This window comes from Mesocricetus auratus, unplaced genomic scaffold (genome assembly GCF_017639785.1).
Source record: "Mesocricetus auratus isolate SY011 unplaced genomic scaffold, BCM_Maur_2.0 Super-Scaffold_100015, whole genome shotgun sequence".
Lineage (NCBI taxonomy): Eukaryota > Metazoa > Chordata > Mammalia > Rodentia > Cricetidae > Mesocricetus > Mesocricetus auratus.
In genome coordinates this window covers 7,932,847-7,959,438 of record NW_024429198.1, presented here as the reverse complement: position 1 = coordinate 7,959,438, position 26,592 = coordinate 7,932,847, and the positions used below count along the sequence as shown (strand labels likewise).

At 44.9% G+C, this 26,592-nt stretch overlaps 1 protein-coding gene and 1 long non-coding RNA gene across 7 annotated transcripts in view; one reads left to right on the top strand and one right to left on the bottom strand.

Annotated features, from left to right (window-relative positions):
- The window catches only part of Zfr (zinc finger RNA binding protein), a 58,724-nt gene extending 55,895 nt beyond the window's left edge, over positions 1–2,829 (bottom strand). For 2 of the 6 annotated variants that reach the window (XM_021231786.2, XM_021231788.2), the window contains exons 1-2: positions 2,661–2,825; positions 2,272–2,371 (exon numbers count right to left, since the gene is read on the bottom strand). In XM_021231786.2, the coding sequence (XP_021087445.1) occupies positions 2,272–2,371; positions 2,661–2,697 (137 nt within the window). In that variant the 5' untranslated portion in view covers positions 2,698–2,825. Of the gene's footprint in view, positions 1–2,271; positions 2,372–2,660 lie in introns of all 6 variants that reach the window. The other 4 variants (XM_005078015.4, XM_040757630.1, XR_005881586.1 and 1 more) reach the window with 3 other exon arrangements.
- On the top strand, positions 1,437–25,612 carry LOC121144267. Its single transcript, XR_005881587.1, has 4 exons — positions 1,437–1,556; positions 19,167–19,269; positions 22,168–22,222; positions 25,206–25,612. It is a non-coding gene; the product is annotated as an uncharacterized LOC121144267 (long non-coding RNA).
- The last annotated feature ends 980 nt before the right edge of the window (positions 25,613–26,592 follow it).

The following is a 26,592-nucleotide window of genomic DNA, read 5'->3' as shown; positions in this document are numbered from 1 at the left end:
GTTTGAGATCTTTCAAATTAAGAAACATATACATATACATGCAAACTAAAACCTTTCCACTTCTTTAAGTTCCATTATAACTATGTCTAGCCAGAATTAACAACATCCCTAGTGCTAATACTCATCTTCCTCAAAACTTTAGCATTACTGGACACGAATTCTTGTTTTTTAAATGCCAGTAACTTTCATAAATGCCTATGTAAAAGGACAGAGCTATGGCTATTACTTTTGGTAATGTATGTATAGTTAACATCAAGACTAGCCTGTTCTCTTAATACATTATCAATTAATTCAGTAAGCTGGATGATCATTTTACTCAAGCTGCATTTCAATATTCTAACAATACTGACTAGATTCAATTTTTTTGAAAAAAATCTATAGGCCTGCACTTTTTTAAAAAACCGTAAAAACTGCATCAAAACTACCAATTTTCAGTAAGTAAACAATTAATAACATATCTGTCATTTAATGGATACTAAGAAAACAGAAAAATACTGTATCAAATGGACAAATTTTTTATAAACACATCTTCTAGAACACATCGTACTTGCTAGCAGATTTATGACCATAGATGTAATCAGCTTTTTCATTTTCCCAAAAAATAGTTTAGTTTGATTATGTTCTCTTCATTCACAAAAGATTTTGAGACTGTTTAATATAAAAACTTGTAAAACAAACGACATGTTAATGTCTGAAATGTCCCAAGACTTTGCTCTAACAATACAATTTCAGCTCTTTTTCTCAACAGAGGTTTCAAGAAAAGAGACTTGTAAAAGGCCACGAAGTTAGGCTTGTAACAATCAGTAAAATACCAATGTCAGAAATTATAACCTCTTTAAAAAAGGGCACTGTGTTTATTTTGATTGGCAGAGATTTTCTTTTCCAGTAATATATAAAATAGTACCTCTTGCAGTAAATTTATCTTAGTAGTTCATAAAATCAGGTAAATTTTTTCTTCTTCAGAACGTTCATCTCATAAACATTACCCAGTACCCCATTTTACAGGTAAGGCAGTTGGAAACTCAAAAATACATGTTCCAAATGTCACAAAAATCAAGAAGATATTGTTAGTCAAATTTCTGTTTTCAAATGTGCTCTTTTAAATACACAACTCGCCTGAGGTAAATAAGGTGGGAAAAAAAAAACCCAAAGCACCTGAGTTTAGACGTAATGAACCTAATGTGCAAAAGATACTCGATGTAATACATACACAGACAATACTCAAGAGCTGTGTGCTTATGGCGTCAACCAAGAGACTGTCTTACTTTGATTCATAAATAGTACAACAAACACAGCGTCTTGTCTTTGCTTTTGCGGTAAGATGTACAAAGAATTACTGCTACTTTAGCAGTGACAGCTATCTGAAGGTAGAGGTTTCATTCCGCGCATCACAATGACTCAGTATAAAGTCACTGGCATTTTCTTTTTCCCAAGGGCGGGGGAGAGACCCCAAAGGAGAATCACCGATCCACCTGGAACCGTGCTCAATGGTTAAATAGGCTATGCACTAGAAACTTCGCACATCTTTCCCCGGCTCACAGCTAAACAATTCACAGGTGGTTGGCGTATTAACATTCTCTCGGTGCAAGAAAACCAAAAGGAATGGGGATGGATGGATGGATGGATGGATGGATGGATGGATGGATGGATGGATGGATGGATGGATGGGTGGGTGGGTGGGTGGGTGGGTGGGTGGGTGGGTGGGTGGATGCAGGGACGCCAGCAAACGGGCAGTTACTTTGAGGGACTAGCGGGGGAAACGGGCCGGGGACGCAGGACCTAGGAGAAGGTGCCGACAAAGACTCGTAATCTGGTCTCCGTGGGCGTCGCGGTAGAGGCCGCAGCGCCTGAGACTCGGCCCTCGGCCCCTCCGCTCGCTCTCTCCATCGCCCGAGCCAGAGGAAGATAAGAGGTGGGGGCTGGCAGGGCGGAGGCGAGGACGACGAGGGGGCCGGCGGCGGGCAGCTCGGCTCCGCTCCAAGGCCGCGGGAGGCCATTTTACCTCGGGGCCGTCCGAGGCCCCGGCGGCCCTCCACGTCCCCAACCCTCGCCAGTCTCTCCCCCCCCCCGCCCCCGCCGCCCCGCGGGGGGTCCGCTCCCCAGGCCCGGCGGGGTGGAACAGGGCTGGCAAGGGCCGGGGTGGGGAGGGTGCGGGGCCCGGCCGCACCCGCCGCGGGCTCGGGGCGGGGGCGGCCGCGGGCCGCGGTGTCGGCGGGAGAGGGGCCGCGGGGCGCGAAGGGAGAGGCCGGGGAGAGGGCGGGGAGCCGTTACCTATACTGGGCCGCAGCCGCCGCCGCCGCCGCCCCGCTGTGGGTGAATCCAAAGTAGTTGCCGGTCGCCATTTTGGCATCTTCCCCCAGCCGGCTGGGCACTGCGGCGGGCACGGAGAGTCGGGTCCCATGGCGGGAGGGCAGCCGCGAAGGGGTCGGGGCGCCGAGGAAGGGCAGGGGAGAGAAAGAGGGCCGTGAGAAGCCGCCCTGGCCGGCCAGGCCGCGGCCGCACCGCCGTCCACCTCCCTCCCCGCACTCCCGCACTCACTCGCACGCCCGGGTGGCGGCCGCCGCCTCCTCCCCAGAGCTGGCCCCAACCCCCGCGCCTACCCGCCGCCCGGGGCTGGGGAAGGGCAGGGCAGAGGCCTCCACGGGCCACATTAGACTCACCATAGGTGAAAGAAACTACAGGGCATATGGGAATCATGGGCTCGGGCTGCTGCTGCTGAACTCTGAACTCTCACCCGCAGCCTCCCTCAGCCCCACTCCTCCTCAGCGGAGAACAGACCGCCGCCTCCGGCCGCACTGCGCAGGCGCGCTGGTGCGCTGCATCCTGGGAAATGTAGTCCTCACGGCCCGCGCCAACCCACCCCCCCCACCTTCCCTGCCCGCCCCCCCTCCCCGGGTGCTGGCGCAGGGCCCCCCCTGAGGAGAGCCGATTTCTGGGGTGTCGGTGTGGGGTTCCCTCGCGGGACCACCGGCCCGGCCTTCTCCCAAGTGGTGTTGACCCGCGTCCGCTGCAGGGCGGCTACCAGGCGGAGGAGGAGCGCCTCGCCCGGCCGCGGGGGAGTCGGGGAACGTGACCAGAGAGAGTGACGTCTGTTGGCCTTTTCGCCGCCTCACTTTTTCACCCGTTTCCGTTACTTTTGCGTCTGCGTTTGTTCTCTGTGTCTCAACCCTCCTCTAATTTCCATTAGATCTTGAACTGGTCTAATTCCTGTTGCTTGTCACTAGCCTCTGAAAAGGGGAGGAGGAAAGAGGAGAGAAAAAGCAAAGGAAGTGCTGCCCAGAAGCTGCCTGCCACAGGAGTCACGCATCTTGCCAAGCCCTCCGCCCCACCTCACATGCTCCTTCAGATTTGCAGGGTCCTGTAGCTCCCCCCCCCCCCAGGTGTTCAGCGTTGTAGATGCTAGTGAACAAAACAAAATCCCGGTTCACGTGCAAATCTTATTCTGGGAAGGTTTAAGAAAGACTAGATCCGAAACATGGACAAAGTAGTGGGTGGTGGTTGGAGCTTTAAGAAAACGAGGCGATGGAGATAGCAGTGCAGTTAGGGCAGGGCGACCACTGGAATAGAGACCTGACAGAATGGAGAGAACCACCCAGGTGGATACCTGGAGGAAGGACAGTGGAGGAAAAATCAAGAGAATCAAGGAGGTCATTTTGGTTAGAACTGAAGAAAGGACCACTTCATAGGTTTTGTGAGAGTGCCAGATGGATATGCTGGGCGTGGTGGGTGTCTGTAATCCCAGCATTCGGGAGGCTGAGGCAGGAGGATCGCTGAGTTCTACGCCTACACTTTGAGAGACTACACTATAGAGAGAGACATTGTCTCAAGAAGAAAATACCCACTCACCCACCCACACATCCAGTCCTTCCTTCCCACCTGTGCTGCCAAGAGTGCCAGATTTCTCTGGGTAAGGACCAGTACTTTCTAAACAGCGCTTTACTGCAGACAAGTCTTCCTGGCTGCTTTACTGTTATCTCTTTATTTTCACAGGTCATTTTCTGTCACCGCCCCCCTCCCCCACCCTTTCCTCCTCTCCTGTTGGAGCTCAAGCAAAGCACAGGCAGACACTCAGACACCTGAGCTACCTCTCTCTCTCTCTCTCTCTCTCTCCTTACAGTTCTATTTATTTATATTATTCTTGAGGCAGGGTCTTGATGGCCTCTTCCATGACCTGTCACTCGCTCTACTGCATCTGCTGGCTTCCATTTCCCAGTAATTCTTCACCAGTCACTGGAGTGCTGGCTTGAGGAGTAGGTGCCACCTTATTGTGCTCAGTCCTCTCCTGGACTGTTTTTGCTGTCAGCTTGCCTTTTCCCTGCCTCCACCAAGGCATAAGAACTCCACCTCGCCGCTGCCTCCTTCCCTTCTCCGGTACCCTCCACCAGCCGCCTGCTGTTATCTCTTCATAGAGTCAGATGTGAACCTTAAAATATTCAGTGAATCAGAACGCACCCATGAAATTCTACCTTTCTTTCAAAGCAGAAACAATGCCTCCATTCTTATTTGTGCCAACCCCTACACCTCCTACCAAAGCACAGGTTCTCAGAACCTGTCTGATTTGTCCTTTTACTTGTTTCAAAAGAGAAAATGTAGAGCATTTGGGAAAAATCACTGTCATTGTTTTTGAGAACACCGATGTTTTCTTAGTTGTGTTGCTAGGGGAAAAAATCTACTCATAGGGGTATTAGAACTGCATTTAAAAAGCGACTTGCCTTGAACTTTGCAGAACAATTGAGCTGCCAGACAGACTGCAGCTGCTTTCATAAACCTCACTACTATTAAGCTATTTGCACGAAACTGAAGGAGAAAAGTCAAGTGATAATTGCTGAGATTCTGTTGAGGCTGGTTTTCTGTTTGGCTGCTTGGCAGGTCTTGAGGGGATGGATGGAGTGTGTTGAGAGCACTGAACTGGAAAGTAAAAGATGGCTTTGTTTTTTATCGTGCTTGTCCTTAGGGGTGTGGCAGTGTGAACATTGTTTGCAACAGTGCTGTTGTCAGAGACAAAGTCTACAAGAAGTACATTAGGTTGCCCTCATCTTGATCTTGTTTAGGGAAGATGTTTTGGAAAGGACAGGGATAAAAAAGACTTGGATCTTATTTGGGGGGCAACTAGCAGTGGAGTGTTGTCCCAATTAGATGTTATTTAACATTTTGGGATCTCTTTTTTATATTTTATTTTTAAATTTAAATTAGAAAATTAGAAACAAGGCTGCTTCACATGTCAGTTCAAGGTCCCTCTCCCTTTCCGTTCCCTCCTCCCTTTCCTTCCCACCAATCCCCCCATTATCCCCTCATTTCCCCAGGGAGGGTGAGGCCCTCCATGGGGGTGTCCATAGTCTGTCGTTTCATCCAGGGCAGAGCCTAGACCCTCCCCCAAAAATCCAGGGTGGGAGTGCATCTCTCATTGTTGGATGGGATCTCTTCAGATAGGAATAAGGATAGTATCCTCTTCAGGGGCTAATGAGATGGTAAGTAGATAAAGGTGCTTGCCTCTAAGCCTGATGACCCCAGCAGGTACAAATTGTCTCTGATATCCACACAATTGCCCATCATGTACACAGACATACACCAAATAATAATACAAAGTGTTCTTCATAGACCTGTGGTAGGGGTTAAATGGGGCATGTAACCTTCTTATAAAAAAAAAAGGCTGAGCCCCTGAGAGATGGCTCAACAGGGGTGCGGTGCTGGCTATGCAAGCATAGATGCTCAAGGTTGTCCTCTATCCTCTACCTATGTCCATGGCAGATGCACCAACATGATGCTTGTGTAAAACACACACACACACAGACACACACACACACACCTCAAACAAGGCCAGATGTTCTTTTTAAAATCAACCTTCTAGAAAGTAAATACCCCATGAAGAATATTCACCTACAATCAAAGAGCCCTATGGCTCAAAGCTAGAGGAGTATGTCTCAGATTACCCAGCCAGGCAACATGGCAGCATACAATCTCCTGGGCCAACAACAGAAAACAGGACTTGACTGGAGCTGGGCATGTAACTGAGTTGGTAGAGTGCTTGTCTAAGCTAGCATGAAAGAAGCCCTTTACCACACGACTACTGAGCACAATGGACTATCCCTACATGTAATCTCAGTCCTGGAAAGATAGAAGCAGCAGGATCATAAGTTCATGGCCTTCCTTGGGTACACAGGAAGTTTGAGGCTTAAACCTCAGGTATGTGAGATCCTGCTTCCAAGCAAAACAACATCAGCAGCAAACAAACAAACAAGCTGGAGAGATGGCTCAGTCCATGACATGCAAGCACGAGGACCAGAGTTTGGACCCCCAGTGCCCCTGTGAAAGCTTGGTGCAGTGGATGTAGCACGTATCTGCAGCCTCAGTGGAGAAAGGGAGACCGGTGGAAGCGTAGGCAAGACAGGAAGGCCTCTCTGCCTAAGGGGAACTGTAGTTTCAGTAAAAGCCTTGTCTCGAGCACACACACACATAAATACACAAAGAAATGCTTCACTGATCACTCTACGCCATATCCTCTTCATTCACAACTTTGACGGTGCTCTGCACCCCACCATAGGACATTTCACATTCTCCTTGCATAGAATTCTTGTTTCTGCCTAGTTAATCCTCTTGTGTGGAGGACTAAACTCAACCCAGTCAGTCCCTTCTATATCCCTCCATGTTGTCCCCGCTATGACCTCTTCAATTGATCAGATTTTTTTTTGCTTTTGTTTTTTAAGACAGGTTTTCTCTGTATAACTTTGGAGTCTGTTCTAGCACTCGCTCTGTAGATCAGGCTAGCCTCAAACTTACAGAGATTTACCTGCCTCTGCCTCCTGAATGCTGGGATCAAAGATGTGAACCACCACCATCCAACTGATCATTTGTTTTTGTTTTGGTTTTTTGTTTTGTTTTGTTTTTTGAGACAGGGTTTCTCTGTATTGTTTTGGAGGCTGTCCCGGAACTCGCTCTGTAGACCAGGCTGGCCTCGAACTCACAGAGATCTGCCTGCCTCTGCCTCCTGAGTGCTGGGACTAAAGGCGTGCGCCACCAACACCCAGCCGATCAGATTGTTTTTACGTTTGCAGAGCACAGGGCAAATTTGCTTAGTTCCTTTGTCACAGCTACAACCTCATACTTATTGTATGATGGTTTGATTGATGTGTATTACTCCTGTCACACTATGATGTTTCTGGGGGCAGAATGCTGATGTTGAATGCCTAGACAGGTAACCAGTAAGTACCCGAGGATGATCAAAGAAGAGGATGCAAAACTTAATCATTCTTTGATGATTCAGAATGCAGTTCTAGATTCCCATAGTTCCCGGGGGTTGTAATTATGAACCTCAATTAGCATCGGAAGACAAATTGGGAAATGTTAATTGGCAGTTCTGTTAGCCACAAGGTGGTGCTAGTCTGAGAAAGCCTGCCTTCAACTGCACCTTTGAGTCAAGGCCTGGTGTCTTGAAAGGCCTTGTTGATGAAAACAAGATACAATAGCCAGAAAGTAGGCCACCTTAACTGCTATCTGCCAAGAAGAATATATAGAGGTGTGCTGGTTGGCTTTTGTCAGTTTGACACAAACCTACACATGTTTGGGCAGAGGGAATCTTAGCTGAAAAAAAAAAAAACGCCTCCATAACATTGGCCTGTCGGCATGTCTGTGGGCATGTATGTAGGTATGTCTCGTCTTGATTAATGATGGATGTGGGATGGTCCCAGCTCTTCTGAGGGGTGCCATATGTCACTGGTGGTCCTGGGTATTTGCTGAGGAAGCCACAAGGAGCAAAGCCAGCGAGTTGTGTTTTCCCATTGTTTCTGTCTCCATTTCTGCCTCCATGTTCCTGCCTTAAATTATGCCCCAATTTACCTTAGTGATAGAGTGTTATCTGAGAGTTGTAGATGAAATAAACTTTTTCCTTCCCATGTTGCTTTGTGACATGGTGCTTAATCACATCAATAAAAACTCTTAACTATAGTAAATAAGGACAAATAGTGGTCTGCCTGTGCTAAAACATAGTGAGTGTTGGACCAGTTTGGGCTACAGAGTGAGACTCTGTCTCAACTTACCCTCTCAAAACAAGGGTGCATTTCACATACTGTAAGAATCCCTCCTTTGGTGGGGTGGGTTAGGGTTTGGTGGCACACGCCTTTGATCCCAGTACTTGGGAGGCAGAGGCAGGCAGATCTCTGTGAGTTTGAGGCCAGCTTGGTCTACAGAGTGAGTGCCAGGATAGGCTCTGAAGCGACACAGAGAAATGCTGTCTTAGAAAAAGAAGAAAAAAAAGAATCACTATTACTACTAACTACAGAATACTTTTTTTTTTTTTTTGGTTTTTCGAGACAGGGTTTCTCTGTATTGTTTTGGAGGCTGTCCTGGAACTCACTCTGTAGACCAGGCTGGCCTCGAACTCACAGAGATCCGCCTGCCTCTGCCTCCCGAGTGCTGGGATTAAAGGCGTGTGCCACCAACGCCCGGCACTACAGAATACTTCTGTTACTGTAGTAATAAGTTCTATGCCCACAAACAGCCATGTGTCTTCACTCTCTTTTAACCCCTAATAGCCACACAAATAATTGTTTTGGGTATCCTGTTGACTTTTCTTCAAGTACTAGGACTGAACCCAGAGCCTTGAATTCCAGCCTCCCTCCCTCACTTTGCTTTACTATGTAGCCTTACCTAGGCTGGTGCTTACAATGCAACACAGACTGGCAATAATCCTCCTGCTTCAGACTCCTGAGTTAGGGATAAACTGGCATATACCACCAGGCCTGCCCACGAAAACTCTCTCTCTATGGATTTGTATATTTTGGACATATGAGTGAACTTTAAGATTATTTGCCTCTTTGGTCTAGTTCTTTTCACATAGCGTAATATTTTCAAGTCTGTTTTTGAGAGAGTCTTGCTCTCTAGCCCAGGTTGGAGATTTTTCTTACTCTCTCAAGTTCTGGGACTGTGGTTGTGCGCTACAACACTTGGCTGACCCAGAAGTTCTTGGGAGGAACCTCTGGTTTCATTTTTGCTGATACATACCTAGGAGGAGAAAGTTGGTATGCCTTGTTGTTGAGGTGGGGTTTCATGATGTAGCCCAGGTTGGCCTCAAATGTACAATTCTACTACCTCTGATTCTTGAGTGCTGGAATTATAAGCCACCATGCCCTACAGTTTGTTTGTTTGTTTGTTGGTTTTTTGTTTTTGTTTTTGTTTTAATCTCCCTGCCAACTTCTTCCCTAGTTCATCTCTTGTCCAAGGCTACCCCAACAGTCTATTGATCTTTTCATAAGGATCAGATCGCCTAAACCCATGTTTATAGAGATATAAGGAATCTAAGATTTTTAAAAACAGCAATATGTGAACAGCAGTGTACATTATAATACATTATCTTAATTGATTCTTTATTAAAAAAAACTGTGGGCTAGGTAGAGACAGAATTTAAAGTAGGCTTACATATTGACTCCAGCATGACAGTCCTCTATGATATACTGTGTCCCTGAAACCCATCTGAGGAACATCTCACTACATGTTTGAAGTATGAAGGTATGCTTTTGATAGCAACTCAACACCGTTACATTTGTTCCCAGTTTTAGTGCCTGTGACTATTTCTCATTTATGGACTTCTAGAACATTCATTGTGGTGGTTTGAAAGAAAATGGTCTCCAAGGGAGTGACACTGTTAGGAGGTGTGGCCTTGCTGGAGTAGGTGTGATCTTGTTGGAGGAAGTGTGTCACTGTGAGGGTGGACTTTGAGTCCTCATATATGCTCAAGCCAAGTCCATTGAGACAGACCACTTCCTATTGCCTACCTATCAAGATGTAGGACTCTCAGCTCCAAAGATATATCCACCTACCCTCTATCATGTCACACCAATATGATAATGAACTAAATCTCTGAAAATGTAAGCCACCCAATTAAATGTTTTACCTTTATAGCTAGGCGATGGTGGCACATGCCTTTAATCCCATTGTGAGGCTGAGGCAGGCAGAACTCTATGAGTTCAAGACTTGCCTGGTCTACAAGAGCTAGTTCCAGGACAGGTTCTAAAGCTACATGGGGAAAACCTTGTCTCGAAAAACAAAAACAATAACAACAAAGTTTTTCCTTTATAAGAGTTGCTGTAGTCCTAGTGTCCCTTCTCACTAATAGAAACCTTGACTAAAACACTTGTCAAACTTGTTATTCCTAGTTTTCTATCTTTGTCATCTCAGGAAAGACCAGAGACTCCACAGGGTCAGGAACTGTGTCCTTATAAGAGTTGCTGTGGTCCTGGTGTCCCTTCTCAGTAATAGAAACCTTAACTAAAATACTTGTCAAACTTGTTATTCCTAATTTGGTATCTTTGTCATCTCAGGAAAGACCAGAGATTTCGTCAGGGTCAGGAACTGTGTCCAACCACTGAGTTTCTGATGCCTACAGCCATGTCTAGAATCAGTAAGCACTTAAATATTTGACAGCAATAGCATTCTGACATATGTCTTTAATACCTTCCACCCCTGGCTGCCACCCATTGAGATAATAGACATAGAAGTAAATACCAATCTATTTTAGTCCTCCCAGCTCCCTTGACATTCTCATCCTCGGTGTTCACTGCCAAGTCTTAATTCCAAACACCAGTGTTCTAAAGGGTTTAATTGTGTCAGTAATACATTGCTAAGAATTTGAAGAACTTGTAGAACTCAACACAGTCACAGGGAATGACTGCCTAGAGGTGTGGAAGGGCTGGGCTGTAACTTGGTGGCACTAGCTTGTGCTTGGATGCCATTCCCAGCACGGCTAAAAAAGTACACTAGAATATAAAAATAAATAAAGCTTAGAGAAGAGTCTCAATCACGCTGTGCTCTCACTTAGATATTGATAATCATATCAGTGACAGGCGCTAAAGGGAACACTGATTTAGAGACACACTCTAGAGCAATGCTATCCAATAGAATTTTATTTAAATATGAAGTTATTCTCTAACTGTTCAACATGACAACCATCACTGAGTAATTGAAATTCAACTAGTGTGTCAGAAACTATATTAATTTAAATGTAAAGGCGTACATATGACTGGTGGCTACTGTATGGGATAGTACAGTAGCAGATTCTCACGATCCAAGTACAAATTCCAACTCTGCTAGCAGCTGATCTTTTGTGTGGGATATGTATGTATGTGTTGCCGGGGATTGAACCATTGTTCATACTAGGCAAGTACTCTACCACCAAGCTTCATCTCAGCCTTGACAAGATAACTATGTCCAAATTCCTTAAATCCCTGCACTCCCTCCCTACCAGGAGTCCCTTTTAACCAGTTAATGAGGGCTGGTTTGGTAGCTCACCAGGTGTTGATGTTTGCTGCCAAGGCTGATGGCTTGCCTTCTATTCCCAGGACCCACAGATGGGAAGAGAGGACTGACTCAGATTGTCTTCTGGCCTCTACATTTAGGAGATTGGTTACAAGCATATCATCAAAGCTAGTAACTAATGTCTCTAGATTGTTCTCTGATTCTGATATTCCTATATTCCTCCCGGAATCTTTTGCATCTGCCTGGAAAATTCAGAATCAACTCTCTGTGTTAAACTCCTTAATTGTATCTTCAGAGTTCTTTTGTTATGAACACTGATGTATATTAGTATGGGGGCTTAAGACACACGAAACATGAGCATATTTACTTCCTGTGACCTTTATGAAAGGTTCACATTATGCCTGGACTTGCTTGTTAGAATTTTCCATTCTTTTCTTTTTTTCTCTGCCATTCCTTTTAATATTCCAAAGTCATATTTAAGCGTCTCATATCCTAATTTCTTTGATACATGTGTGTACTCCTACACAAATAGAATAATACCTTCTGGGACTGGAGAGATGGCTCGGTGATTAAGAGCATTTGCTAGTCTTCCAGAGGACCTGAGTTTGGTTCCCACCAGGTGCCTCACAATCAACTGTAATTCCAGCTTCAGGGAATCTGATGCCCTCTTTTCGCCTCCTCAGACACTTGTACACATGAGGCAGATTCTCATTCTCTCTCTCTCTCTCTCTCTCTCTCTCTCTCTCTCTCTCTCTCTCTCTCTCTCTCTTAAAAACGGTATTTTCTAGTTTAGTCTCCCTTTTCCTTTTCTTCCTGTCCATCCCCCCAATCTCTAACTCTTTATGAAGAATGTTAGTTACTTGGTTTTGTGCTCTTGAGTCATATACCCTTAGACTCATATACCATGGTTCATATATAGTTATGCATATAGACACATGTACACTATATACAAGTATATGAGTTGTTAAAATTTTTAGCCTTATTTTCCCCAGTTCCTGATAAGCTGACCAACCCATCAGCTCATGCTCATTTCCAAGTCTAAATCCATGCAGTCTGCTTTTACACAGGAAATAAACAATGAAGCACACTCCTATAGACCTGCCTTTGACTCGATATTTCAGGTGCTCACTTTGGTGACATATGTACTAAAATTAGAACACTGTCTCAGCATGTCCCCGAATGGAGCAGCGGGGCAGCAGTCATGTACAGTATCAGCTCATGCCAGCATTCCATGTGACTGGCTACTGATTCAGGCCCTTGCTTTCTTCCTTGTTTGCCTTCTTCATAGGGAACTCTCGGGGTTATACAAATAGAAGAAGAAAGTGCAAGGAAAACGGAACTGTTACCATGGGATTCTGCTTTCTTTATTTCTTTTCTTCCTTCCTTCTCTCTCTCTCCCTTTCTCGGTCTTGTTGACTTCCTTTTTTGTTCTTTCTATACTAGGAATTGAACCTAGGACTTCTGTGTGCCTCCACCACTAAGCTACATCCCCTCTTTTACTTTTCACTTTGAGACTTTGCTCAGCTTGGCCTTGGATTTGCTCTAGTTCAGGCAGCTCTTGAATTTGCAAGCCTGCTTTCCAGTCTTCTAAATAGCCGGTTGCAGGTCTATGTCATCATGCTCAGCGATTCTGGGTCATTTGCTTTGAATAGTCTCATTTGTGCCTTGTGGACTGACCCACCCTGATATGTACACGTGTATGTTTGCATGTCCACAGGAGATTGTCTCATAATGCTGCACCTGTTTAATTTTATGGTTGGGAATATCAGATTGATTACCCTTGATTTGTTGTTGGCAGTTCTCATTGTGAGAACTTGGTGTCGCTATGGTCTAGTTTAAGTGTGCCTCCTAGTGGCTCGTGTTGGAAGCTTGGTCCTCAGTGAGCCCCAGTGTTGGGAGATGGAAGCTGAAAGAGGAAAGGCCTGGTGGTGATGTTTAGGTCACTGGGTAGGAAGACATGAAAGGGGCTCTCTTAGGCCCTCTGAGTCCAAAGTACAAGTTGTGTATTGTTCTCTGGCTTTTGACTTTGAACTGTGACCTCTTCTTCAACCACGTACTTCTCTTAATGTGACACTGCCTACCACCTGCCATGACTCCCCCCAAGTGTGACACTGCTCACCATCATCTGCCATGACTCCCCACAGAGTGACACTGCCCACCATCATCTGCCATGACTCCCCACAGAGTGACACTGCCCACCATCATCTGACACAGCTCTGCAAGTGTGACACTACTCACCATCATCTGCCATGACTCCCCACAGAGTGACACTGCCTACCACATGCCATGACTCCCCACAGTGTGACACTGCCCACCATCATCTGACACAGCTCTGCAAGTGTGACACTACTCACCATCATCTGCCATGATTCCTCACAGTGTGACACTGCCCACCACATGCCATGACTCCCCACAGTGTGACACTGCCCACCATCATCTGACACAGCTCTGCAAGTGTGACACTACTCACCATCATCTGCCATGATTCCTCACAGTGTGACACTGCCCACCACATGCCATGACTCCCCACAGTGTGACACTGTCCACCATCATCTGACACAGCTCTGCAAGTGTGATACTGCCCACCATCATCTGCCACAGCTCCCCACAGTGTGACACTGCCCACCACATGCCACAAGATGGTGCTGGTCTTTTTTATTTCATAAACCTAACTGCCTCGGGTTTTTTGTTACAGTGATAAAGAATGAGTACTCTAGAGTTTCATACTCAGTGATTCAGTTTCTCCAGGACCTAGACACTTCTCACGATGACTAGCTGTTGATAACGATGACTAGCTGTTGATAACGATGACTAGCTGCTGATAACGATGACTAGCTGCTGATAGAGACAACACAGTCTGGTTCTAAAACCTTAAGAGTTTTCTGCTTTGTTTCTGGTGTTTGCTAGAGGACTGAAAGTTTGTCTACCATAGAAATTTCCAGTACTGCTGTATCCTCAGCTCATAATACCCAGTGGCACAGCATCTGGGACCAGAATCTGGGTCCACTGCGTTGCCTTCTCACAATCTGATTCATACTAAAACTCAGCCTTTGTAAATGTGGAACAGTATAGTCAAATGTAGCCTGTGTTGGCTTAAAAATCCTAACATGTCCATTGGACTGTGCTCTGAGGCAATGTGGCTTCTGGATGCAGGTGCACGTGGGTCTCCAGAAGAGACGTTAGCTTGTGAGCAGCCTCAGCATTGAAAAGCTTTGTTCAGGGGAAGCTGGCTCCTTCACGGCAGCCCAAGGAGTGGAAGGTGTCGTATGTTACAGCTCTGCCTGGCCTGCCCACATGGCCCTATTCTACTGTGGGTCCTTTTACATCTCTGTCCTAGTTGCAAAACTTACTGAATTTGGCCTTTAATTGGTACCGAAACATTGCAGCCCTTACTGTTATGCCCCCACTGCCATAGGTGAAGGGCTTAGTTAACATGGCCGCTGAAGATTTCCGAATGGCTACTTCTTTTCTTACTTGGGTAGTCACTTGGTTTCCTGATGCCTTATCCTGCCCATTCACTTCATCTTGCGCTCTCAGGAGTCATAGGATGAGAACCTGTGATGCCAACCCATGCCAAGTTCTTTTCATGCCAGAGCAGAAGGAAGCTGTATGTGCTTCCAACACACGTTAGCAATCTGATTCCATTCTTCTACTTCTACTGCCTTGATCGCATGGTACATTATACAGCACTAGTTAAGATTTTAAGAAAACAATAGATTGCAAAAGTTGTGTCTTCCCCCAACCCTGGAAGTCTTACTGACAAAGAAGCTGGGAGGCATTGTGCTCAAGCTACATTGTTCCATCTAACCTCAGTGCTTTACTTAGTGTGGTTTTTTTTTTGTTCTTTCCAAAACTCACATGTTGGGAACTTAATCCCCAGCACCACCTAATGATAGTTCCTCAGAGCTAATGAATTGAAGCCACTGATAGAATTCAGATTTAAAATGTGTCCCAAGGGCCCACTAGTTAAAGGCATGGATACTCAGCTTGGTACTGGCTGGACATGTTGGAAGCCCAAGAAGATGTGCTTAGTGGGACATCTTAGGGGGTCACTGGGCATTTGTCCTAAAGGGGACTGGGGTCATTGCTGCCTTTGCTTCTTTTGCTTCCTGGCTTCCATGAAGTGTGCAGCTTTCCCTGCTGCCTTCTCCTGGCAAAATGTACTGCTTGTGGCAGTCACGTTTCTACTCACTGTGAATTGCTGACTACAAAACAGACCAGGACGCACTGAGAAACCAAATAACTGCCTGAAGATCCCTGGGTATGCTTCCCCAGGCAAGGCTGCTTCCAGAAGAAACCAGATACAGTGAATCTGCGACTGTCCTTTTTCCATTACTTGCCCTTGTTGTGATGGCCACAAGAAGTTTCCATTACATAACGAATTAGTCTTTCAATTTCAAGCTTAGCTTTGCTACAAGGATTTGCATACATCTTGGGAATACAGTCATTTGTACCCTGGCTTTCCTCACTCCCTCCTACCTTAGATCTGTTTTCTAGCTGTCAAGCAGCCCCCTCATTTCTCTTTCCTCTGCCTTCCCCCCTCATCCTACTCCAGGAGCCATAGCTGGGTTGGAGGCCAGGAGGCCCTGAATCCCTTCCTCTGCCTTGAGGAGTCTGGGGCAAAGTCATCCGTTTCACAAGATTGAGTGGGGAGACGGAGTATGAAAGCCTCTGCCATCGGCCTTGCAGGATTTGCTAATCCATTAGCTCCTAAGTAGTGTGTATCCAACCACTTCCTCAGCAGTGCTGGATTCCAAATGCATTCAGAAGGGACATGAATGCTAGCATGACTGCACTATCATTTTGCTAGTTTTGTGCAGCAAAATCTCACAGTCCTATAGATGACATTCTCGGTGATAAGGAGTCAGAAGAAATGATTGAAATGTAGAACTAAGAGAGTGTGGCCAAGTAGAGCTGTCAGGAATCTTCTGGAGATGTCAATTGTTCCACTCGTTTTGGAAAACTATTTCATAATTTACTAAAGTTCAATGATGCATACACATGGCCCAGCATTTCTGCTCCCACATGTTAGAGAAATATGTTTATGTATCTGCTGATGGATACATGCAAGAATGTTCATAGAAACAGTCATTCAAATTAGTCCCCTGTTGGACACTACTCAAGTGTTCACTAATAGTCAAATGGCCAAGTAAATTCTATTCATACAACTGACTATTGGCAATAAGAGTGAAAGGTCTACTGCCACATGGTGACGCTTGTCGATGTAACTGTGAGCCTCTGAACACACACACACACACACCTACAGATTCTGTATTGTTGTTTGCTTTGAGTTTGAGAGATAAATAGCATCAGTCGCTGTTGTAAGTCTGTCTAGTTGGTGGAAAGTGATTGGGAAAAGACTGATAAGAGTTCAGGAAAGGGATGGATAACTTATCAAATTTTAATTTATAAATATATACATTGTGTAAAATATGTATGCTATGAGAAGTCATTAATTAGTTCATAACTTGTATATTCCTGAATGCATTTTTACTTTAAATAAAGCTTACTTTGTAAAAACAAAATATTAACTGCTCCCTAGAAAGTGGTTCTTTACCAAACTCAAATGTGTTTTGTTTTGCTCTTTTTTTTTTTTTTTGAGTATCTCCCATGTGCTGGGGTTATAGGCATGTGCCACTATAGGCATGCCCAGTTTTATATAACCCTGGAGACCAAGCCCAGTGACTCATGCATGCTGGGCAAGCATTTTACCAACTGAGCCACATCCCCAGCCCTATTTTTTTGTGTTTTTGAGATCGGGTCTGGTAGTTTAGGCTGTCCTTGACCTTTCTCTATAGCCTAGATTGGCTTTGAATTCCTGACCCTCCTACTTCTGATTTCCAAGTCCTGGGATTGCAGATGTGGACCCTCCATATCCTGTTCTACATCTTCTTTTATAACAGATACATTAAAATAGCCTATTCTCATCTGAATTAAAGTTACAGATGATTTTACACAGTGCATGTGTAACTGCTATTAGGATATACTAATTATACATAATAATGGGTTTCATTATGAAATTATCATACATGTGTATAATGTATTTTGATTATGCTCTCTTCCATTACCCTCTTTGGTCCCCCTTACATTCTGCCTGATCCCCTTTCTCACATGTATAATTTTAAAGTTTCCCTTTTATCTTCTCTTCCTCCCTCCTTTTCCCTTTCCCTCCCTTCCCTCTTTCCTTCAAGTCTCAATATATAGATAGGCCCAGCTGATCTGAATCTGAGTCATCCTAATCTTCCTGCTCCCACCACCCAGAACTATGGCCAGCTGTGTGTACGTGTGCGCGCGCGCCATGATGTGTATGTAGGGGTCAGGACAACTCTCTGGAGTTGGTTTCTCCTTCCACTCTAGGTTCTGGGAATTGACCTCAGGTCATCAGGCTTGCTGGACAAGCACTTTTACTCACTGAGCCTTTTTTGAAATAAAGATTTAGCCAATACTTAGAGGGCATGAGTGTTAGAAGTTGGAAGCCATTCTGGGCTCCACAGCTAGACCATGTTATGATTTGATTGTCAAACGTCCTGCACAGGCTCAGTGTTTGAACACTTGGTCTCCCTTGGTGTGTTGTTTGGGAGGTTGTGCTTGTTTGGGGGAAGTGGGGCCTAGCTAAAAGAAATGGAGGGAGGGAAAGGTTTGAGTTTGAAGTTTATAAGTGCAGCCCAGCTTCCAATCAGATCTCCCTGCTCTCTGTTCCGCTGAGATATGAGGAGTCCCAGCTCCCTGCTCCTGCAGCCATGGGGCCACCACCATGGAGCCACCTGCTGCTGTGTCTTCCCTGCTACGATGGACTCGATCCCCTGACACCATGAGACCAAATCAACCCTTAACTCTTAAGATGCATCTTGTTAGACATTAGCCATAGTCACAAGACAAGCAATGAGTGCACCTGCTTTCACAAAAAGGCTAAATAAATAAAAATGTAGTTTTATAATTAAAAATCCATATGCTGCCTTAGTTGAACAATTAAAAAGAAAGATGAGTGGGAAGAACTTTCTAATAAAGTCACGCACATTCCTGTATATTAGCGTTTGGTGGTGCATTCTCTGGAAGACACTGTCCACACCAGAGCTTGTGCCTTTTGTAAACATCTCCAGGGATACAATAGTTGCAAATGCTCACTGAACCGGCCCTGTGCTGGCTAATTAGGCCAGGAGTGATGCAATTTTCTGAAATGGTGAGATGGTCTGTTAAAGCACCAGATAGAACTAAGGGCAGCCATCTCTTGCTCTACCCATCAGTGTTCTCTAGGGGGTCATGTTAAAAGCATCAAAAGTACTCAGTGTTTATATGTTAACGCCTGCTGGGATTCTAGACATGCTCAGTTCTCACAACCCCGCAAGGTAGGGACTGCTGTCAGTATTTCGGTGCTAAAAACTGACTCTGTAGCTTCATGCAAGGTGCTGCTGCTGTCCTTGCATGTTGAGGAAACTCCGCAGAGAAGTCAAATAACATTCCCAGGTCACATCCTTAATAGGCTAAAGAGCTGGACACAGAATCCTGGTCCCAAAGATGAAGTTTTTGTCCCTTATGGCATTCTGCCTCCCACACAAGAGAATATTCTTGAGAATCGTAGTCCTCCTTTAAGTTCCTTTTGGCATCCAGAGTCCTTGGGGCAGGTCTGGTGGCTACCTGTGTCAGCAAGGGTGTAGAAGCTCCGCCTCTTACCCCACATCGCTTAATCTTTAAAAATTACATTTTCATGTATTTGTTTGTGAGTATGTGTGTTGGTTTGAATGTGAATGGCCCCCATAGACTCATATGTTTGAATGTTTGGTCCCCAGTTAATGGAACTGTTTGGGAAGGATTAGGAGTTGTGGCCTTGCTGGAGGAGTTATGTCGCTGTGGGTGGGCTTTGAAGTTTCTAAAGCCCATGTCAGGCTGAGTCTTTCTCTCTCTTTGCATCCTTCTTTCAGTTAGGATGTAAGGTCTAGCTCCTGTGCCAGCACCATGCTTGCCTGCTGCCTGCCTGCCACCAAGCTTCCCACCAGGATGATCATGGACCGACTCTCTGAAATTGTAAGCAATCCACAATGAAATGCTTTTGTTTGTATGTTACCTTGGTCAGAAGCTGCATAGTGAGTTAGAGGCCAACCTGGGACACATTAGATTCTCTGGGGGGGGGGGAGGAGAGAGAAAAGGAAGAAGTGGAAGGAGAAAGAGATTTTGCTAAGCATAGTGGCTTGCTTGTTCCTGTACCTTATCGCTCAGGAGGCTGGAAGCTGAGATAGCAGGATCACATGCAGGTCAGCCTGGGCTTGTAGGGAGAGACCTATCTATAAAAAATGTCTAGCCGGGCAATGGTGCACACCTTTAATCCCAGCACTCAGGAGGCAGAGACGGGGGGGGGGGGGGGGGTCTCTGAGTTCAAGACCACCAGCCTGATCTACAGAGCAAGTCCCGATACACCCTGTCTTGAAAAACAAACAACAAAAAGTCTAACACACCTAATACAATTAGATTCCTGGTGATCATTCCTACCCTAGCAACAGTGAAAGTCTTATTTTAATGCTTAAGTCCTAGCTAAAAAGACAGTTGAAAATTTCATATGCTATGAAGTATTCGTCCACGTTTTCCTCCTCCCACTCAGCATCATTAGCATCCTTGGCCACAGAATGTGTGTGAAATCATGCACAACATGAAGTAAATTGTCAGCTCCCTCTGGATTGCTGGCTGCTGCCCAGCCATGGTTTGGCTGGTTCTTTCAGATTCAGAGCTACAGCCTAAGCTAAGACTCCTCTTGCTTCAGACACAAGCCATAGCCAGGACTGTGCACAAATCAGTGCACCAAGACCCTTGAGGCCTCCACCTCCTCATAGTTCTGAGGAATTAGTTACATTCTTTATAAAGCACTGGAAGAGAATCTGGAATCTGGGTCTGGTGTTTCATGTACTTGGGAGGCTGAGCCGTGGAGATTGTAGTGAGTTGGAGGCTAGTTAGAGGCCCTGTCTCGAGAAATTCAACAACAACAGCAACAGCCCAGATGAAAGGAGTTCACTGTGTCCTAGCCCAAAGCAATGATAAAAATTCAAGGAAAAGGAAATACTTTCCACTTTGATTTGAGAACTGTGTGATTTCATATTATGCCCCTCATATGTATAATACTTACATATATGTGTCAACTATAAGTTAAAAAATGAATAAGGTACAAAGTAATATACCACTGTTGGTTGTTGTAATCTTAAAAAGTGGTGCTCGAGAGAAAGATGCCATGTGACAGAGCTTGGGTGGAGGGTGTTTTTATTGGGGGAAAGTGAATGGGAGAAGGGGTGACTGGCCTCTGGGGACAGGAACAGCGAAAGAGAAGACCGAGGCAAAGAGAGAAAGGGGGAGAGAGAAAAGGAGAGGAAGAGAGGCAGAGAAGCAGAGAGAGAGAGAGAGAGAGAGAGAGACATGGGAAGTGGTCAGAGTCCTTTTAAAAGGGACCATAGTGGCCGGGCGGTGTGGCGCAGGCCTTTAATCCCAGCACTCGGGAGGCAGAGGCAGGTGGATCTCTGTGAGTTCGAGGCCAGGCTGGACTGACAGCCTCCAAAACAATACAGAGAAACCCTGTCTCGTAAAACCAAAAAAAAAAAAAAAAAAAAAAAGGGACAATAGTGAATGTGCACAGGTGGTACTCTTAGTGGCTACAGGCCAGGACAGATGCCTGAATACTAACATTGGTACCTTTCTCAAAGATAAAATTCTCTGTCAGTGCTCTATTAAACCCCAGGCTAGATGGGAATTGAAACTATACACATACAAATTCTTTTTCCTAAATTATAATGTGTGTGTGTGTGTGTGTGTGTGTGTGTGTGTGTGCTGTGCGCGCGCGCGCGTGCGCATGCACATGCGTGTGTAAATGCCACAGTGGATATGTGGAGGTCAGAGGACAACCTGAAGGAATTGGTTTTCTCCCTTCTGTAGCAGGTCTTTCTCATTGGACTTTCTTGGACCACCAGCAACCCAATAATGACACGGAAACTTATTATTAATTACGATAGCTTGGCCTTTAGCTTAGGCTTGTTTCCAACTGGTTCTTATAACTAAACTCAAATTAACTTGACTAATCTATTTTTGCCCCATGGCTCTCTACCTTCCTCTATAATGTATGTCTGACTTCCTCAGAGTCTCACTAGCATCTCTCCTGTGCCTCAGATACTTCTCCAGTTCCTCTCTCTCCCTGAAAGTCCCTCCTATTTCCTCCTGTCTAGCTATTGGCCATTCAGCTTTCTATTAAACCGATCAGAAGACTCCTTTCACACAGTGAGGCCCTTTGCTGTGTAGGTCTTGGGGAATATGCTCGGATTCTCAAAGGTATCTTCTATCTGCTCTGTATAGAAGAACCCTGTGTCTTCTGGTCATTTAGCTTGTTTTAAAACTTGCACTTAAATGATGTATTTGTCTTTATTTTATGTTTCCTTCCCCTCTCTTCCTTGCATAAGCTGCATTATGGTTCAGGCTTGGTCTCTTTCCATTTGTGTCTCTAGTGTGCACTAGTTGAATAAGTGCTTGTTAGATGCATTGGTGAGTGTTCTAAGTGTAGACTGTCAGGCTGGTATTCTCTAGAGCAGTGGTTCTCCACCTTCCTAATGCTGAGACCCTTTAATATAATTCCTCATGTTGTGGTGACCCCAAGCACAAAATTATTTTCATTGCCATTTAATAACTGTAATTTTTTCTACTGTTATGAATCATACTGTAAATATCAGCCATGAGCCACAGGCTGAGAACAACTCCTCTAGAGTTTGGAAGATTGTAATGGGAGTGCTGTTTAATGGCCTCTTGACCTGGGTAGAGCCCATGAGTGTAAACTTCAACTTCAGAGGTTCTTCTATCAAGAGAGCCTCTTGCTTAGTGCACAAAATTGTCAGCTGTCCCCCAAGGATATAAGTCACATTCAGCTGAAGAACACTGACTTTGCTTTTATCTTTCCAGCTATGTTCTAGAAGGCAAGCAACTCATCCCAGAAAGCATGGAAGTACTGTTCTAGGTGAGTGAAGAGAAAGGTTTAAATGTAGCCCCATGGAGAGACTCAAATGATCTTTAGACCTAGCTGTCTGGTATTGGTCCCCTGGAAGAATAGTCCTGTACTGAAATAATAATAACAATGACAATTATTATTATTATATTTTAGTATTAATAATTTATCACTGCTATTAATTAGTACTATAAATCAGCCAAACGGAAGAGCTCTAGGTAACAGCAGAGGAACTCTGTTTTATGGTCTCATAGTGAGTAACAAGTAAGAGCACTTGGCCTGTGACTGCAGAGATAAGGGAGATATTGCAGAGAGGACAGAGGTAGTTACAACAGGCAGGTGTATACCTGTGCAACAGGAACCACAGTGCTTGCCTGTTGAGGAGTAACTGTTGGAATGACATGGGAGCATCATGATAAACACTGAGATGAGTCCAGGGAGGGGGCTGGAACTGTCATGTTTCACCATAATGAATCCATGTACAAAAACACACCAAAACTCAGAGGCTTACAGTATTAACATCATCACATATATGCATCCTACTTGAAAGTGTTCAGAGCAGTTGTAGTGGTTCTGTTTCAGGCTGTGGGTCCAGTTCAAGGCTGCCACACAAATATTCCATGCCAAGGCTGTCAGCCAAACCATGCAAACACATTTTAAAAAAAGGAACAAAAAGCCTCTGCATTTATTAGCATTCCACTGACAAACACATTACATAATCAAGCCCAATGCCAATGGATCATGGAAATGTCTCTGCCTACCCTAGAGAGAGATCCGAAAAGTCACATGGCCAAGGCCATGATACTTAATTCAATTGCAGAGAGGGAGTAAGAAAAGCAGAGCAGTAATCCAATCTGCTTCAGGATGGCTGTTCAGAGGCACAAGTGAGTTGCCATGGAGACACCCTGAATGAGGAAGAGAGACTAAACCGTGAGGGCTGGAAGCTCAAGACTATTCCTTTATTACTGTCGCTTTGAAAAACATTCTTGATTTTTACCACACTGGCTAAAATTTGAACCTCCTTGATTTTTACCTCCAAGCTGAACTTAAAGTTTGAGGAAGCTGAAATGTCAAAAGGCAGTCTGTGTGTAGAGCTTGTAGCCTGTGACTTTAACCCAAAGAGCACTAATGTAGTGAAATTAGACAACCAGGTTTCTGTGCAATTACAGAAAATGACAGTCCTTTGTTCTGGTTTGGATACGGGTTTAAGTGTGTCCCCCAAGGTTTGTGTGTATGAAGGTCGGTCCCAGTGCAGTAATGTCAAAACACAGTAGGAAGTGATATGGATGGGCAGAAGACTGTATACATATTAAATAAATAAAATATTAAAAAAAGAAGGGTGAACCTGCAGCAAAAACAATAAAAAAGGTAGAGTTAGTCTTTCAAAAATTGTATTTAAAAAAACTGTTAAAAAAAGAGCAAGCCTGGACCTGCTCCTACCTCCCTGGCTCTCCTTATTTCATCATGATGCCATCCACCATGATGCTCAACCCGATGGCTCCTATGTAGCCACCGCCATGCTGTTTGTTGGTCAGCCTCTGGACTGTGAATTAAATAAACCCGCCTTTCTGCATTGCTCACTTCAGGTGTTTTTGAAAAAGAAAACTGAGGAATACACTATTCCTTGCTCTTCATTTATGAGTCTGGTTCTACAGGAATTTATTTTTATATAATTATTTTAATAATTATAATAATTATTTCAACACTTCACCCAATATTGTGGGGGAATGAGGATTGGACATAGCTGATATTTTTAGATGTTAAGAACATGCTCCTCCAAGTATCAAAACTGTTTATTTTTAACCGCTTAAAAAATTAAAACAAAAAGTTTTATTTTGATGATCTCTGTAGTGCAAATTCTAAATGGTCTTAAATAACAAAAATCCAGAGGCAGATATTAGGGTATGAAGAAGCAGAGCAGTCAGCCACTAGAGTTCTTACCTCTACCAAATCCTCAAACTGAAGGGGTGAGCTCCTCTTTCTTCCTGCCTTATATTTCTCTCTCTGCCCAGCCATACCACTTCCTGTCTTCACCTCCCTAGTGCAGGGATCAAAGGCATGAGATCCCAAGTGCTCAGATCAACAGCGTGTGTCACCACTGCCCGGCCTCTAAGGTTAACTAGTGGCTAGCTCCATCCTCTGACCTTCAGGAAAGCTTTATTTGTTAGAGCACAAACAAAATGTCACCACAGATCTCACTGCTGATAGCAGCCCTGGAAACAATGAAGACCAGCTATCAGGACTCTGTTGAGGCCCAATAGAGGTCAAGAGAATGGAATCTGGGGCCTAGAGAGATGACTCAGTGGTTAGGAGCATCTTCTGTTCCTGTAGGTTCAGTTCTCAGCACAGCACTCACATGGCAGCTCTCAACCACCTGTAATAACTCCAGTTCCTGGGGGTTGGGGTAGGCCCAGTGCCCTCTTCTACATGGTGTACAAAGATGCAGGTAGGCAAAACATCCATTTGCCAGAGACAGACAGAGACACACAGAGAGGAATCTACCTCTGATGTCATGTGGAGAAATGATATTCTGATCTGCTGCAAAGATTAGGACACTGCATTCTGTTGTCTCCTCCCCTAAGAGATAACCCAGCTGGGCCTGTCAGTCATCCACTCTTTAAGAAAGATGGTTGAAGCTGGGCGTTGGTGGTGTACACTATTAGTCCCAGCACTCGGGAGGCAGAGGCAGGCAGATCTCTGTGAGTTCGAGGCCAGTTTGGTCTACAGAGTGAGTTCCAGGACAGCTTCCAAAACAATACAGAGAAACCCTGTCTCGAAAAACAACAACAACAAAGAAGCTGGTTGACCTAAAGCCACGGTAAGGAGAGAGAATAACTATCCCTCTAATGAGATAATAAACAGCCTTCCCAGAAACCTCTCTTCCCTGCAATTGCTTGTAGAGTTCTATCATGCAGCTTTTTCAGCCTGCCCACCCTTCTGAGTTGCTCAGAAAAGTATAACTTGTCCTTTTTTTCTTTCCTTTTTCTCCCTCTAGATACTAAGCAAAACCTGGAAGTGTTTTGCTGGACATTCCGTGCTTTGCCACTCATTTCTCCCTCCACCCCCGAAACGCCCCTCTCCTGCATGCAGCTGCTTGTCTGCCAAGTGGCTGCTTGCTGGCCTCCATACCGAACCTGTTTGCTTTCTTAAAGGCATGTCTTTCTCCCTTCCTCTTCTCTGTCTCTCTCCTCTGGGGAACTGCTGAGGTTTACAGATTGCCTGCCTTGTTTTTCTTTCAAACCAACAAAATTGTCCTCAGTCCAAGTCTGCTTCTAAATTCTTTATTAGCAGACTAAGAACCCAAAGAGGGAATGCCAGTTTCCCTGGCAACATCACGTGTGGCTTTGAATGTGTGATCCTCTAGCCCCAGCCTTCCTGTTGACTAAGAGTATCAGTCTGTGCCATTGGACCTGGCTCTGGGCTAGAATTTGAAGAAACCAATGATAGAGTTCTATTATTTTAGGAAGGACCCTGGCTGAAAGGGCCCAGACACAAAGGATGGATGTATGTACCTACTCCTCTGGAGTATGTAGAATAGCCAAACTCTGTCCTTGCAGGAAGGCAGACTCGTGTGGGCAGAGGCTGGGGGAAGCGGAGAGTTGTTGTTTAGCAGACTGGAGCTTCATCCTGGAAGATGAAAGGTATCCTAGAGATGGTGGTGATCATTGCAGAGAATCATTACATCATGCAAAAGCTTGACTAGTCAAAGGATCTTTCTGGATGTCTCTGTGAGGTGGTTTTTGTTGTTAGTATTTGGATTGACAAACAGAAAAGCAGGCTGTGTTCTCTTCTCTCGAGTGAGAGGAATTATCCCAATATCCTACTTCTGAGGTGCCTAAAGAGAACAAAAAGGTACAGACAAGATGAATGTGCTCTCTCTACCTGACAGCATCTTTTCTCCCATCCTGGACGTCATCAGCACATTGTTTCTCAGGCTTTCAGACTCCAGACTGAGATCATCATCCCTCATTCTCCCTCTCATGACTGACAGCCGATAGGTGGACAGAAAATTAAGGGGGGGTGGAGAGAAAGGAGCCCTTTACTGCAGAGTCTCTTTGAAGAATCTCTCCAGCTGAGAGTCAAGAATTCCAGTACAATTAACCAAACTTGCTGTGAAGCTAGCCTACATGGAGACAACACTTATTTTTAGAGATATTTCAAATGAGAAGGTTAACGTAGCAACGGACCACATTTAAGGCCTAACTGTACATGATCTTTGAGTGTGATTTTGCTCTTTTTCCCTAACATAAACCTGCAATTTTCTGGGAACTTTACAGTGAGGCTAAAACTTTTGTTTATGAAAAAACATATTTTGAATCTCTGGTAAAGTCCTTATGGCCTATGGTTTTACCTTGTCAGTTGTAATCATATCCAAGACACCT